Genomic DNA, 15,697 nt, shown 5'->3' on the forward strand with positions numbered 1-15,697 from the left:
GACTCTAAGGGCCGGTTTCCCGGACACAGATCCATTTTACTCCTGGACTACGTAGCACCTTTTTATCCAGGTTTATTCTTAATCTGGGTCCAGGAAGAACCAACCCTCATAGAGCCAGTTTCCCGGACCCAGATTAATTCATTTACGACCACTCCTTGACTAACAAGCACTCTCAATGGAGAATCTGTATATAAAGTGCTTTTTATTCTAGGAATATGCTTAATTTTGGTCCAACCCTAAAACCTAGTTATGTGGACATACAGGTAACTGCCAAAATAAAGGAAACCCGAACATAGTGTCTTTATAGGGGTTGGGCCACCACGAGCCACCAAAACAGCTTCAAYGCGCCATGGTGTAAATTCTACAAGTGTCTGGAACTCTATTGGAGGGATACAACACCATTCTTCCACAATACATTTTATCATTTGGTGTTTTGTTGATGGTGGTGGAAAATCTAAGACGGCCATGGCATATCTTGAAACATCAGGAAGTTGAACAGTCTTTGTCACTGAAGCTCCTGCCAAACGTGCCCAAACAATCACCTCTCATTCAAAGTCACTGAGATCTCTTTTTCTAGCCATGGTAGCCAAAATAATGGGCAATTTTGTCCACTCAGGTATTCAAACCAGCAACCTTTCAGTTACTGGCCCAATGCTCTAACTGCTCGGCCACCTGCCACCCAAATAGGCTGGATGTTGATACCCAATAGGCTGGGTAGCACCTCCGACTAGAGAGTGTATCTACAGCTATCCCTTTGGTCTCCCATCCAGGGTTTTAACAAAGCCCAGCCCTGTTTAGCTTTGATAGTTGTCACTGACCATAACCAATGTGCTATTGTGAGAATTATTGTTGAGGAATCTCCACTTAATAGATTCACTTGTTGCTGTCAAAGTCATTCCAAATGGTAGGTTCAACAGAGCAAATGAAATGGAACCATATATCATCAATTATGCTATTTAGACCTATATAGCATCTGGGAAGTCATCAACAGCTATTGTTTTCCTTCAGCCCAGGATTCAACAAAAAATTGTCAATACATACACTGTAGGTCTAGGGTTTCAAGCTTCGGTTGATATTAAATGGAACTTACAAGTTAATAATAAATATGTTCGATTCACGTCTCAATCTCAACCAAAAATGTAAGTTAAAGAATAGACAAACTGGATTTAAAGACTCAGTGGCACAGATGGAGCTATCTAAGCAGAAGAAACATCTTCATATGTTGATATTTGGTTGCATTGAGAACCAAACACAATTCAATATAATTTTTTCGATACGGTAAATAGCCTATTAATTATCGACAAGTTAACAAATAATATGTTGGATTCACGTCTCCATCTCAACCAAAAATAAAAGTAAAATAAATAAAATAAAAGGATTAAGTCAGTGGCTCAGATCTAGCTATCCGAGCAGTAGATACATCTCCTTTAAATGTTGATATTTGGTTATGTTGTCAACCAAACACAATTCAATATTACTTTTGTAAGACAGTAAATAGCCAAATTTACTGTCTTAGAAACGAATGTCAGTATTTATTTAACCTTAAAATGAGTAATACATCCATGGCCACATTTTGAGGTTACTGTGCCAATAAATGTCTTCTTATGTAATCATAGAAAGTGTGTATGTTCAGGATCGCAGGTCTGTGGAAGTCTTCACAATTGCTATAATAATCTGCACAGAATCTCAAATGGCATTGATCACATGCACCATGTACTTTAATGTAATTTCATCTGCAATCCAGGTTATTTGGAAGTGCTATTAGATGAATCACAATGATAACACATTAAGTTGTTGTATAAATAAATACAATATATGGCATTGTATTCCCAATTGAACTTCGAAATGGTTGACATTGCAGTGATAACACATTTAGGTGACAACTAAACCAAAAATGAGACCTACATTTTCCTTTGGAATTTGGTTGTGTTTTTAGATGATTGAAAGCATAGTGATAACACATTGGGAATTCAACAAACTTTTGGGTGTCTTTTTGAGTGGGTGAAAAAAGGGTTGTAATGTCATTGATCAACGTATCTACCAAATATGACCAAATTCTCCACGTTGAAATGGCGTGGTGTGCTCAGCGTTTTAATATTTTATTTTGTGTCATCCACTTGCACCCCAAACATGCTTTCTCACCACAACTGCCTCACCCTCACCCAGTTTATTCTCAGGGTCATCAGCACTGTTAACTGTAATCGGGGTATGTACCGGATTGAAGTATGTAAAGTTGCTTTCCCCTCAGATGTATCTGTGTTTCTTCCAAAACGCTTCATTATCCATTACTCATTACCACAGAACTGAGGGATCTGCCAAAATACCTTTTGTCTGGCTGAAGAAGTTTCTATTTCAGCACTTTGGTTTATTTGGCTTTGAACTTTTAAACATGAAGCGGGTTTTCATGAAAACTGGAGTGGGCCTAAGAAAATGAAGGGGGAAAGGTCAAATAAACTTAGCGTTGTGTTCTGAAGCAAATCCAGACCGACTGTTCACAATGATGTTGTTGTTCATGTTGGTTTGCAATGACTTTACCTGGCCTACTTATTTTTCCCTCACGGAAGGTTATGGCCGATTGTTATCTTCCAAGGCCCTGGAAAATAAGTTAAAGGTTTTTATGGCCTGTTTTTTTTTGTCTTAAGTTAAGTTATCTATGGCCTTTGGGCTGTCTGAAAAAAACTGTTTTTCTCACATTGGAACATGGACAAAGGACTGTTCACCCAAGACTTCCCTTGTTCAAGTCCGGTCATTCCCTGGGGAGTGTTGCAGACAAAACCTTAATATCATTCCATTCCATGTGAATTATGCTATCTGTTGATGAAAAGGGATATTCTACATGGCTTTTAGATTTTTTTCCAGCAACCGTGCTATACAGGGCAATGCGGATGTATGTGTAACCAGGCCAGCACAGTACAGCTCAGCACGGCTGGGCTTGACCCGGGCTCAGTATTGTGAATCAACCCTATTTCTCTCCATGTGTTTCATGTCCCTTTCCCATCTCTATCTTCCCCTACAACAGACATACATCGGCTCCATCCTGGCTGCGGTGAACCCGTACCAGTCCATCCCTGACCTGTACGACCGGTCAGCGGTGGAGAGGTACAGCCGACACCACCTGGGCGAGATTTCCCCGCACATCTACGCCGTAGCAAACGAGTGTTACCGCTCCCTATGGAAGAGACTGCAGAACCAGTGTGTGTTAATCAGGTGAGTGGTGATTGTTATGAGTCGTTGTTTTGCTTGACTTTGTTTGAATGCACTGATTGTAAGTCACTCAGGGTTAAAGCATATGCTATGAGGAACACTAAATGACTGAAATGATGTTGGGTTATTTGAAGAGAAATGAATGAGAAATGTGATTGGGTAGGCCGCCATCGGGTGAGAGAATGTAGAGAAGTCATTGGCTTGTCATTTTGTGAGCTGTGAATGGTGGGCAATTGACAGTGGTGGAATAAGTACCCAATTGTCATACTTGAGTAAAAGTATAGATACCTTAATAGAAAGTTACTCAAGTAAAAGTGAAAGTCAGCCAGCCAGAAAGTCAGCTACTACTTGAGTAAAAGTCTAAAAGTATTTGGTTTTAAATATACTTAAGTATCAAAAGTAAATGTAATTGCTCAAATATACTTAAGTATCAAAAGTAAAAGTATAAATCATTTAAAATTCCTTATATTAGCAGACAGCACCATTTTCTTGTTTTTAAAATTTACGGATAGCCAGGGGCACACTCCAACACTCAGACATTATTTTCAAAGATGCATTTGTGTTTAGTGAGTCTGCCAGGCCAGAGGCAATAGGGATGACCAAGTGCTTGAATTTGACAATTTTCCTTTCCTGCTAAGCATTCAAAATGTAAGGAGTACTTTTGGTTGTCAGGGAAAATGTATGGAGTAAAAAGTACAATATTTTMTTTAGGAATGTAATGAAGCAAAAGTAAAAGTTGTCAAAAATGTAAAGTACAGATACCCCAAAAAACGACTTAAGTAGTACTTTAAAGTATTTTTTACTTTACACCACTGGCAGTTGGACATGCCCTTTGCAGGTAATAGAGTATTGATATCTGACTGACCAATTGTATGCTGTGAAAGAATCTCAGAAGCCAGTATGTTACCTGTCAATAGAATGAATACAGATGATTGGTTGTTGGTCCACAATTGGCTACTTGTGGACTTTACAACTTTATGCCCTTTGGCATCCACAGCGAACCGATTCAATTTCAAGTCTCAGTCTTGGTGCTATTGGCTCTGTTTCTATCGCCATGCTCCTTTGGTTCTTCCCGAACATCCTTCCTCTGCGTTTGTAGTTGGCCAACTTTCTCATCCGGCCTCGCGCTATTGTGTTCAGACAGACAGGCACTGTTCTCATCGCCCACATCAAACACACAGAGTTATTTTTACAGTTTTGGAATGATAATATTCAGTCCACATTTAGCAGAGAGTGGATGCCAAAGGACTTTTTTCTCAGTTGGATTATTCTTAGCTTTGCAGAGTGAGCAGCTCAACTCTGTCAATGCTGAGTTTGAATAGAATGGGATAGAATAGGAAGACAGGAGAGCAGAGGTGCCAATACGTGTAGAGCAGAAGCATAAGAAAATGTTCACGTTCAATAGGTACGAAGGAGCGAGCTATTACCTGAAATTTGTCCAATAAGAACACTCATTTTGGTTTTCCGTTTCATGCTAACTTAACATGACAGATACGGGGATGCTTGGGGGTGAAAGGCCACACAAGGCCACACATGTTGTAAACATACATAGTTATGGGTCATGGAGTACATTATGGCTCAGTTGCGCAAGTCCCCATTTAGGTGACACAGTGGTGGCTCTTGTGCCCTTAAGCAAGTCGGGGCATGCTGTTTTAGATACAAGYGCTGCAGTTACCCAGCAATTCGCCCACATTAGTTTACAGCCCTGTTTGACGGCCACTTATGGAAGCCCTGAGATGCTGAGGTAACGAGAGACACATGTATCCTTATAAACTGCTCCTATTCAGAGGTCCTCGACTACTTAGGTTACTTAGGTTATGTTCCAAATGGCACACTATTCTCATAGGCCTCTGGTCAAAAGTAATGCTTTATGTAGGGAATAGGGTGTCATTTGGGACGCARTAATGCAATTACATATAAAACATTTAGGCCTCATAATTGTTGTTATTTAGATGTAGGTGATTTGATTAATTTGAGATTAATTTGATACAATTAGATAACTTGTAATAGGGTTGTGTGTGACACTGTTCAGTTATATAGCTTGCCACTTAAAGATTGAAATTGCAGGGGAAACTGATTACCAGTGTCATGAAGCAAATGCACTTTTGTTCAATACAAAGTCCTATACCATACATGTTCACTTTTATTCCAGCTGTTTGGTGGTAGTTGCGCTGTATTCCTTTGATTAGTTGTATTGCAGTGCATTTTGTTTTTCTTAAGCTCCAATTTTTTTTTAAAGCATATTTTTTAGGGCRCGAATGAGCGTGCTCACGCTGGAAATAGAATACGTGAATGAGAGAAAACAGATGGGCCGTGAGCGTTAATGACGTCTACGGCTTCATAGTGCGTCAAATTAGAAAGCAAGTGTTTTTTCCTCGTGTCTACGTGGAACAATGCTGGTAGAGTAAGCAGACAAATTTTGTAGAAAATGAWTTTTTATGATCTTCCCTATGCTAAGTAGATTAAAGATGTAGTTAACAATGTATTGGGCTGTAAACTAAGGTTTGTCAGTCAAATAGGCTATATATTTGAAAACAACTGCAGTGTACCTGTGTGGATTTTGATTATAGCCTAGACAGGCTACAGCTGGAAAACTTGAGGACTCCGATTTCAAGAGAGAGCACTGTTTATGTAGAAAGAACGAGAKGTACTGTAGTTTATACATGGCTCTGGTTTATTAGAAACAAACAACATCCTCATGAGGAGCTAACTGTTTAGCCCAGGTACGGTGTATCCCGTAGGACATCTAAGGTCAAAAGGAACTCAGTAAATCTCTGGGGCTAAATAGTAAACAAAAACARCGGTTTATTATGGATTTTCATAACAATTACGTTGGCATACTCTAYACAGTGTATGTGAATTGACACTCACTACTCTCGCACGCAAATGTCATGTTGTTGATGGGCGTCTCACCGTGTGATTTCGGCAAAAGACCGAACCCAAACCGGCCRCACRTGCACCATCGTGCGCATATTGATTTTGTCCCCCCACACCAAACGCGATCACGACACGCASGTTAAAATATCAAAACATACTCTGAACCAATTATRTTAATTCGGGGACAGGTCGAAAAGCATTAAACATTTATGGCAATTTAGCTAGCTAGCTAGCTTGCAGTTGCTAGCTAATTTGTCCTATTTAGCTAGCTTGCTGTTGCTAGCTATTTTGTCCTGGGATATAAACGTTGAGTTGTTATTTAACCTGAAATGCACAAGGTCCTCTACTCTGACAATTAATCCACACATAAAACGGTCAGCGAGCAGTGTGGGTGCAATAATTGAATAACGTGTATGTTTAAATGTATTTTGCAACGCTCACGCACGTGAGCGGTGTAGTCAGCATGTTAGGGTTACTGTATACAGCATAACGCACGATTGTATTTGACGATAGATGGAATGTGGGAGGACTATGCATCAAGGTGTGTGAAGTGGGGAGCAAACACAAACATACTATATTATGTACTTGGATGTCGGGAGGGACAGACAATGGTGCCATTCTGTTCTAGCCTGGAGTTAGGGTTACACATGAAAAGGAAGCCAAACCCAAAAAGAATTGTGGAAACCAGGCTAATGACCTTGTGGTGCTGTTATACCGTTTAAATGTTAGGCTTTCACTTTGAGCTGGTGAAAGACTGAAAAGTACAATAGTTTGAATGTGGAATTTACTAAGACTGTGAAAGAAAACACTGATTCTGACACATAAAAGGGCATTATTGCTAATTTCTGAAAATGTATCAAATTCTGAGAATTTTATGGTACAACAAGTGTTTCCACTTTCGCAATASGCTTTTGTCAGCACATACTGTAACTCTCTAAATACTCATCAAGAATAAGTAGCCTGAACATACTGGAATCATTGTCAACACTCTTTCTCTCTCAAGTGTTTGACACATCACTGATGAAGTACTCTCTTCATGTGTTCAACACAGCAATTTCACATCACAGCTGTGTTTTTTGATGTTTAAACACCTCCCAGCCCTAACCTAGACGTGTAACTGGTGTATCTCTTCAGAAGTAGGGTGAAGTTGCTCTTAGACACTGATCTTATGTCAGTTTTACATTTTCTCCACTTTGGTGGAGGGGAAGCTGATCTTAGATCTGTACCTAGGGGAAATTTCACCCCAGAGGTGTGAGTCTGTGAATAATTTAAAAGTCCAACACTAGAATGGAGTGGTAATTACTTCTTAGTGTTTATCCTAAGGGCGCCTAGGTAGCTTACTGCTAAGTAGCTGTCCTGAGGGTGTCTGCATACGGCTAGCTGCTAACCGATTGTCCCTTAGAAGCTTGGACTCACTGTTCTGTTGGTTAGTCATTAGTGGGATTCATAGGGGTGAAAATGGCTTCCTTTGCTACATTCTTTGCCCATTGTACTACTCCTCGTTCTCACTGATTTGAAGGAACTGGATAGGAGTAGCACTGAGGATGTTGAGTTGCTCCCATATTGTGCTCAACTATCTGTTTCATTTCGTTCAGTGAGGACGAGGAAAGAGAACAAAGGGAAGGGAGCCATATATTGGGATGCACCCAGTCAGCTTATGGGGTATCTTGGTAAAGGTGCAATGTACAAGGCAATTTAACCCTAAAAGTGCCAACCTGTTTTTGCCCCCCAAATTGATAATAATTGCAAAGAGACACAAGCCTAAACACTTATTTTATTAACCTTCTGCAACACAAGTTACTGGTTTTAATTCCCCAAAACAAGCATATATTGTAACTTTTTCACACAGTTATAGTAAAATTGGATATTTAAAATGTWTTTTTTTTWTTTTTGATCAACTTCATCCATAGCAACAACATTTTTCTTCTATTCATTCAAAGTGTTATGTTTCTGTGATACTCAGAGGCTGAGAAATGGGTCAATTCAGGGGTAAAAAAATATATATTTTTAGAGGCCGAGGCAACCCTGTAATGTCAAATGATTAATGTTGTATGACAGAGGATCACCCCAGGCGACTCCTCAGGTGCTTGCTGCGCATCAGCCATTTAATCTGTCAGGTTAGCCATTTCTCACCTGTGTTTAGAGAGCTCATGTTGGCTCAAGATCGAATTTTCTGATTTCCACAGATACATTTTAGTAAGACTGTCAGGAAAAACCTGCATTAAATAGTTATTTGTTATAAAATTTACAGTTATTGACACTTTGAAGTGTTGGTATTGGCTACAGAGCACAAAAGTGTCCGAATTTTAAAACCACAGCCTATGCACTAGTCCCATCGTTCCCAACTTTTCTGGGTCACGACAACCCACCGTTAAACCTTTTGAATTTCCATGTGACCCAACAAATAAACATAATTATTTAACCTGTGACCAGAGTCGTCATGCACCCATTATTTTTGAGAGGGCACAAGGTATGTGAGGATTGTCTTAGCACACCTTTTTACCTGTTCAATTGTAATTTTAATGAGGTTGTCATTCTGACTGTTGTAAATCACACATCTTAATATACTGCAATAACAAGCCTAGGATATTACATCCAAATTACATCACAGTACATGTACACATCATCAATCCAATATCTTGTCATCATTATAAATGCACAAATATCATGATATTATATAATAAGGTGCCAGATTACATTTAAACCAAGTATTTTTCTGCAAATCTAATCATAGGCCCCTTTACTGGCTCAAATAGCCGACCAATCAGCCTGTTACCAACCCTTAGTAAACTTCTGGAAAAATGTGTTTGACCAGATACAGTGCTATTTCACAGTAAACAAATTGACAACAGAATTTCAGCAATCTTATAGGGAAGGACACTCAACAAGCACAGCACTTACACACAGGACTGATGATTGGCTGAGAGAAATTGATGATAAAATGATTGTGGGGGCTGTCTTGTTAGACTTCAGTGCAGCTTTTGACATTATCGATTATAGTCTGCTGCTGGAAAAACGTATGTGTTATGGCTTTACACCCCCTGCTATAATGTGGATAAAGAGTTACTTGTCTAACAGAACACAGAAGGTGTTCTTTAATGGAAGCCTCTCAAACATAATCCAGGTAGAATCAGGAATTCCCCAGGGTAGCTGTTTAGGCCCCTTTCTTTTTTCAATCTTTACTAACGACATGCCACTGGCATTGAGTAAAGCCAGTGTGTCTATGTATGCGGATGCCTCAACACTATATTTAGGACAAATCATTCACTAAACCCCAAACCTCAACTACATCTCGTAATGAATAATGTGGAAATTGAGCATGTTGAGGGTTTGGTCAAAACTGGCATGGTCAAAACATATTGATACAACTATAGTTAAGATGGGGAGAAGTCTGTCCATAATAAAGCGCTGCTCTGCCTTCTTAACACTATCAACAAGGTAGGTCCGACAGGCCCTAGTTTGGTCGCACCTAGACTACTGTTCAGTCGTGTGGTCAGGTGCCACAAAGAGGGAAAATTGCAGTTGGCTTAGAACAGGGCAGCATGGCTAGTCCTTAAATGTACACGGAGAGCTAACATTAATGACATGCATGTCAATCTCTCATGGCTCAAAGTGGAAGAGAGATTGACTTCATTACTATTTGTTTTGTAAGAGGTGTTGACAAGCTGAATGTACCAAGCTGTCTGTTTAAAATACTTGCACACAGCTTGGACACCCATGCATACGCCACCAGAGGTCTCTTCACAATCCCCAAGTCCAGAACAGACTATGGAAGGCGCACAGTACTTCATAGAGCCATGACTAAATTGAACTCTATTCCACATCAGGTAAATGATGCAAGCAGTAGAATCAGATTTTTTTTTAAACAGGTAAATATACACCTTATAGAAAAACGGGGACTGTGAAGTGACACACACAAAAGGTACAGACACATGCATACGCAAACATTGTGATATTGTTGTATGATGGTCTTAACCATTTTTTTTATTGTAGATATGTAGTGGTGTAATAATGTTATATGATGTATTGTTTTGTCTTTGGTTTTATATGTAATGTAAGTGCTTTATTATGCTTGGACCCCAGGAAGAGTAGCTGCTGCCTTGGGGATCCCTAATAAATAGAAATACAAATACTCCGATCAGCTAAAAGCAAGTAGAAGAGGCTCCAGTGGGCACACAATCTCCAACACTGGACAATTGAGGAGTGGAAAAACATTGCCTGGTCTGACAAATCCAGGTTCCTGTTGTGTCATGCTGATTGGCAGAGTCAGGATTTGGCATAAGCAGCAAGTTCATGGACCCATCCTGCCTGGTGTTAATGGTACAGCCTGGTGGTGGTGGTGTTCCGGCGTTCAATCTGCAGTGTGATGTCCACATAGATCAGCATCCCTGTGGAACATTTCCAACTTGTAGAATCAATGCCCCAATTAATTCAGGCTGTTCTGGAGGCAAAGGGGGGTTCGAAACGGTTCTAGATGGGTGTACCTAATAAACTTGCCGGTGAGTGGATATGCCTCTCCCATTGCCCCCAAGCTGAGCTGAGATTGTTTCACTGGGTTGGTGAGTGTGTGGGAGGCTGGATAGGGCAGTAGAAGGACAGTAAATTGTTTAGGCTGGCACTTTTAGGCGGGGCAGGAAGCTTTCTGCTCAGATTTAGGGATTGTAAGTAATCAGATCCAGGCTAGCCCGGTGAAGGGAAGCCAAGAATGGGAGCTGGAGGAGGAGGGTAGGTGTAGAAGAAGGAGGAGGTAGGAAAAGAAGGAGGAGGAGAAAGAGGAGACCTGCCATTATACACTTAATAAAAAACACCTGGTCATTAATGATGATAAATGTCACATTGCATTTTCGTTTATGTTGATGCCTCCATACTACAAACTATCATGGGTTTTAAAAGCAAACTCCCTGTGATCTTTTTTGTACAATGTTGTTCACCCACTGGTGTTTTATCTGCTTTCTGTTTTGTTCTGTTGTCGAGKCCAGTCATGGTGAGAAGCGAATGTTACAAAGGAATTTGGCTTTTGGGGGGGTTATTGTATAAAATATCTGACCTTTTGACCCCAGAGCTGTTATGGGGTCAAACTCAAGGMCCCCCTAACCATTTTAATTAAATTCACAGAGGTCACGAAGGGTACTTGTGCACAAAACATACCTGTGAGCGTTTGACTTTGATTCTTGTTTGAGTTTTGTGTGTAGGGACTTGGAATGCAATTTAAGTTCAACCGTGAATTTACACAGTGAATTTAGTATAAAAGCAAGAACAAAAAGGTGTTGAGGTTGAAAGAAGGAATAAGATCACACTGAAGTGTATGGCTATTTTGCTTTTTACCTTTATTTTGTGGTGTTGTGTTCCCTAACTTCAAATCAAATTTTATTTTATTTGATTGTTTGTTGGTTGATTTGATTTGATTGTTGGTGTTGTGTTCCCTAACTTCTCTTTTGGGAAAAGGGTGCAACCTTTAAACTAGTGCAATCACTGGTGCATTCTGGCTTTGAGGTCTTTCCTGTATTTGTTGTGCGATTATAGGACAAGAGTCAGGCTCCTTTGCGTTACTTTCTCATGACTTGTGTGACAGCGGGTCAACAGCAATAGCATACTGTGTACTCAATYCTTTGCACTCAAAGGCGAACAAAATATTTGTTGGTGCTCTTTCCGGCATTTTGAATAAATTAAACACAGACTTACTGTTACAGTGTGTGCTGCTTTTTGTCGCGTTCAGAGGCATGGTAACGTAGTAGGAAATGTACAATACATTATCTCGGCGTTAGACTCTTGTAACTTGTGTCATAGCCCTCTTTCCAAAAACCTCTTATGATTTASCCCATTCCTAAAGCGTTACCATTTGTGTTGCATGTTCTCAGTTTCATCAGAACTTCTTATCGACTTTATCACAGTACTAAAGTATTACATTGAAAGACTCATTGTAGCATTGCAGTAGCAATGAAGCTTTCGTGCCAATAAAGCAGTATACATACACCAGCTTTCCCTACAGGGGACCAGAGCATTAGATCTTTTACAACTCTTTCCCTCCTTCCTCTCTCCTTTTCTTGATGTGAAAACTCACTGTGTCAGAGTCCTTTAGTCTTTTTCGGACTCTGTGGTACTCTGTGGTGTTCTTCAGGGGCACAAAAGTGTTGGGGCAGTGCCAGTGGTGTTGGTATGCTCTAACAGTGTGCCCACTGACTCTGTTATAAAGAATCCACAGTGCCCGCTGGGCTGTGTAATAGACTAGGATTGTAGAGCCATGGGGAGGGCCAGGGCTTTACACAAAGGCAGAGTGCCTTTCAGCTCTGTGTTTGCCCCGTTTGGGCCACCTGGCACACTGCCAAGGCCATTTTAAATGAGTTACATGCACTAGTCCCTTTAAAAGGAGGTCCCGTCCCTTTAAATATGCTCTGAGATACTTAAATGAGTTACAGTTGCCCGTCTCTGTGCCATTTTCTTCTGACATTATTAGTTCTTTTTTTATTGAATTCCATCCTCTTATGTACCCAGCTATTAAAAGTTGTTACCAATCCTTCTGAAAATAGATTTCCCGTTCCTTTAAATGTACCCCATTAATTTTAAAGGRTMAGTAAGTTATTTCAGAAGCTAGCAGATTCATTATTTACCAACAACAGCTACAAATCCCAATAAAACGACATGACGTTTTGKAGTTCACTTTCCTTGCTTTGTCTTACAACACTATCAYGAATCAAGCAGATATGTTTTATGGGTCAGAGTGCAGTATTTWTTGTTTGTTTCCAAGCATAAACATTTCCTAGYAAGTTTCTCACACTGGTTTTTGCCCATAGGTCTAGGGGGTTGCCTTGCAACACGTGCCTTGGAGGGAGGCAACGTCTGTATAGCGCAACAAATTCCCGTGATACAACTCTAGGTTTGGACTGAACAGCCAGTATGACAGCTAAAASAATGAAAATAAGATTTCAGCTAATAGGGAGAAGTATCTCACCAAATAACTACATTATGGCATTCACTAATCATAARCGATTTACACGTAATAGAAATGTGGGTACATTTGTGGACACAATTCTAACTTAAGTCAACRTTTAAAAATGCAATAGCCAACTTTCCCTCACTGTAAAAAATGCAACTTAACTAATTGCTTAATCAGCGTTATTAGGTGAGTTGAGCGGACTTCAAAAGGATAAGAATTTGAGCTAATGTGTTAAAGTTTGTTTACTCACTCCGCTCGGAGTGAGCTGAATTTGATTGTTGAGTAAAATTACAAATTCATGTTTGCTCAAAACCACTCAAAACCATGCCGATCATTATCATATCTCCCAGCATGCTTTACTGCAGATTGATTTTCTGAATTATTTGTTTCAATTCATATGTTTTTGCATGTACATTGATTGGTTGATTAATCTTATTCTACACAWACATAAATAACATGCATTTTTCTAAACTAATCTAATCTGTTAGTAGTTGGACTTTTTGTATTCGTTACTGAGGTGGCTGTTCCAGTTTATATTATTCAGGTAGTCTCAATAATAAATCTTCCCTACCCCAGCAGACATTCTCAATGCAGTTTACGAGTGATTTAAGCTTCCAATTGTTGGATGTTCTCACTCTGGCTGTATCCCAATAGGAATTACACATCATTTTGCAAGCCAGCATAATGTGACTTGCAGGCTTGATGTGGCCTGTAAACCAGGAGTTTCAGGAACACTGCATTGGGGTGTAACTAGGCCCTCAACGAAAGGCCTTATGGTATACATACCAGTCAAAAGTTTGGACACACCTACTCATTCAAGGGATTTTCTTTATTATTACTATTTTCTAAATTGTAAAATAATAGTGAAGACATCAAAACTATGTAATAACACATATGGAATCATGTAGTAACCAAAGAAAAGTGTTAAACAAATCAAAATATATTTTATATTTTTGATTCTTCAAAGTAGCCACCCTTTGCCTTGATGACAGCTTTGCACACTCTTGGCATTCTCTCAACCAGCTTCATGAGATAGTCACCTGGAATGCATTTCAATTAACAGATGTGCCTTGTTAATATTTCATTTGTGGAATTTATTTCCATGTTAAGGCTTTTGAGCCAATCAGTTGTGTTGTGACATTTAGCGGTGGTATACAGAAGAAAGCCCTATTTGGTAAAATACTAAGTGGCAAGAACAGCTCATATAAGCAAAGAGAAACGACAGTCCATCACTACTTTAATACATGAAGGTCAGTCAATGCAGAAAGTTTCTTCAAGTGTATTCGCAAAAACCATCAAGCGCTATGATGAAACTGGTTCTCATGAGGACCGCCACAGGAAAGGAAGACCCAGAGTTACCTCTGCTGCAGAGGATACGTTAGAGTTACCAGCGTCAGAAATTGCTGCCCAAATATATGCTTCACAGAGTTCAAGTAACAGACACATCTCAACATCAACTATTCAGAGAAGACTACATGAATCAGGCCTTCATGGTCGAATTGCTGCAAAGAAACCACTACTAAAGGACAATAATAATAATAAGAGACATGCTTGGGCCAAGAAACACAAGCAATAGACATTAGACCGGTGGAAATCTGTCCTTTGGTCTGATGAGTCCAAATTTGAGACTTTTGGTTCCAACCGCCGTGTCTTCGTGAGACGCAGAGTAGGTGAACGGATGATCTCCGCATGTGTGGGTCCCACCGTGAAGCATGGAGGAGGAGGTGTGATGGTGCTTTGCTGGTGACACTGTCTGTGATTTATTTAGAATTCAAGGCACACTTAAACAGCATGGCTACTACAGCATTCTGCAGCGATACACCATCCCATCTAGTTTGCGCTTAGTAGGACTAGATTGATAGAACATACTAACATAGAACAAACTATATGCCAGTGTAACTGAATTACATGCACTCAGAAATGTCCTTCCTCTGCTGGAAGTGTACAACACAAAAGGGAACACATTTTCATAATGCTATGGTCTTGTGAAGGCTGGCTGAATTCTGGCAAAGAGTATGTTCTTTTATCTCAGCATGTCTACAGATTCTCCCTTCTCCCTGTTTTTGTTTGCTTGGAAATGTTGATACTGGAGACTGTCATCAGGAGAAACTGTGTAGCCTAGCATTTATTGAGGCTAAGAAATTTGCATGCCAGGATTTGGAAGGTTGTTATCCTCCCACAATGTCACGATGGATGGCAGAAAGTCAAGTTGTGTATCACTAGATTTGATTATACAAGATTAAGGTATACTGTGCAATTTCCATAATGTCTGGATGCCTTATATGGAATACTGTACAATAAAAGGAGTCTGTATTGGAAACATGCCCATGTCAGGGGAGATACCTATTTAAGCAATCCCTAGCTGCTGGGCTGCTCAGTCCTGGCCTGGGGCTCTGCCGTACTGTTGTTTGTCACTCTGGCCTTGGCCTTACACACCTGAAACCAATAATGAATGATTCACTGAGATCCTAAAGCTGAGTGGGGTGTGTTGGGTCGGGGCATGCAGGGCGGTGGACCCCTAGGGGAGGACGGGGCGATCCACTATATTGTGTGGAAATACAGCCTTCTTCTAAAATGATAAATAGTTATTTTTTTACCTCATCAATCTCCACACAATACCAATAACAAAACGAAAAACATTTTTTGACATTTTGCAAATTCAATGAAAAAAACAAAACTTAA

General features: G+C 40.0%; 1 protein-coding gene across 1 annotated transcript in view; it reads left to right on the plus strand.

Annotated features, from left to right (window-relative positions):
* myo10 (myosin X) overlaps window positions 1-15,697 on the plus strand; it is a 273,035-nt gene that overhangs the window by 142,114 nt on the left and 115,224 nt on the right. The window contains 1 exon segment of the mRNA XM_070436603.1: window positions 3,020-3,207. Within this exon segment, the coding sequence (XP_070292704.1) occupies window positions 3,020-3,207 (188 nt within the window).

Source organism: Salvelinus sp. IW2-2015, linkage group LG32 (assembly GCF_002910315.2).
Source record: "Salvelinus sp. IW2-2015 linkage group LG32, ASM291031v2, whole genome shotgun sequence".
Classification (NCBI taxonomy): Eukaryota; Metazoa; Chordata; class Actinopteri; order Salmoniformes; family Salmonidae; genus Salvelinus; species Salvelinus sp. IW2-2015.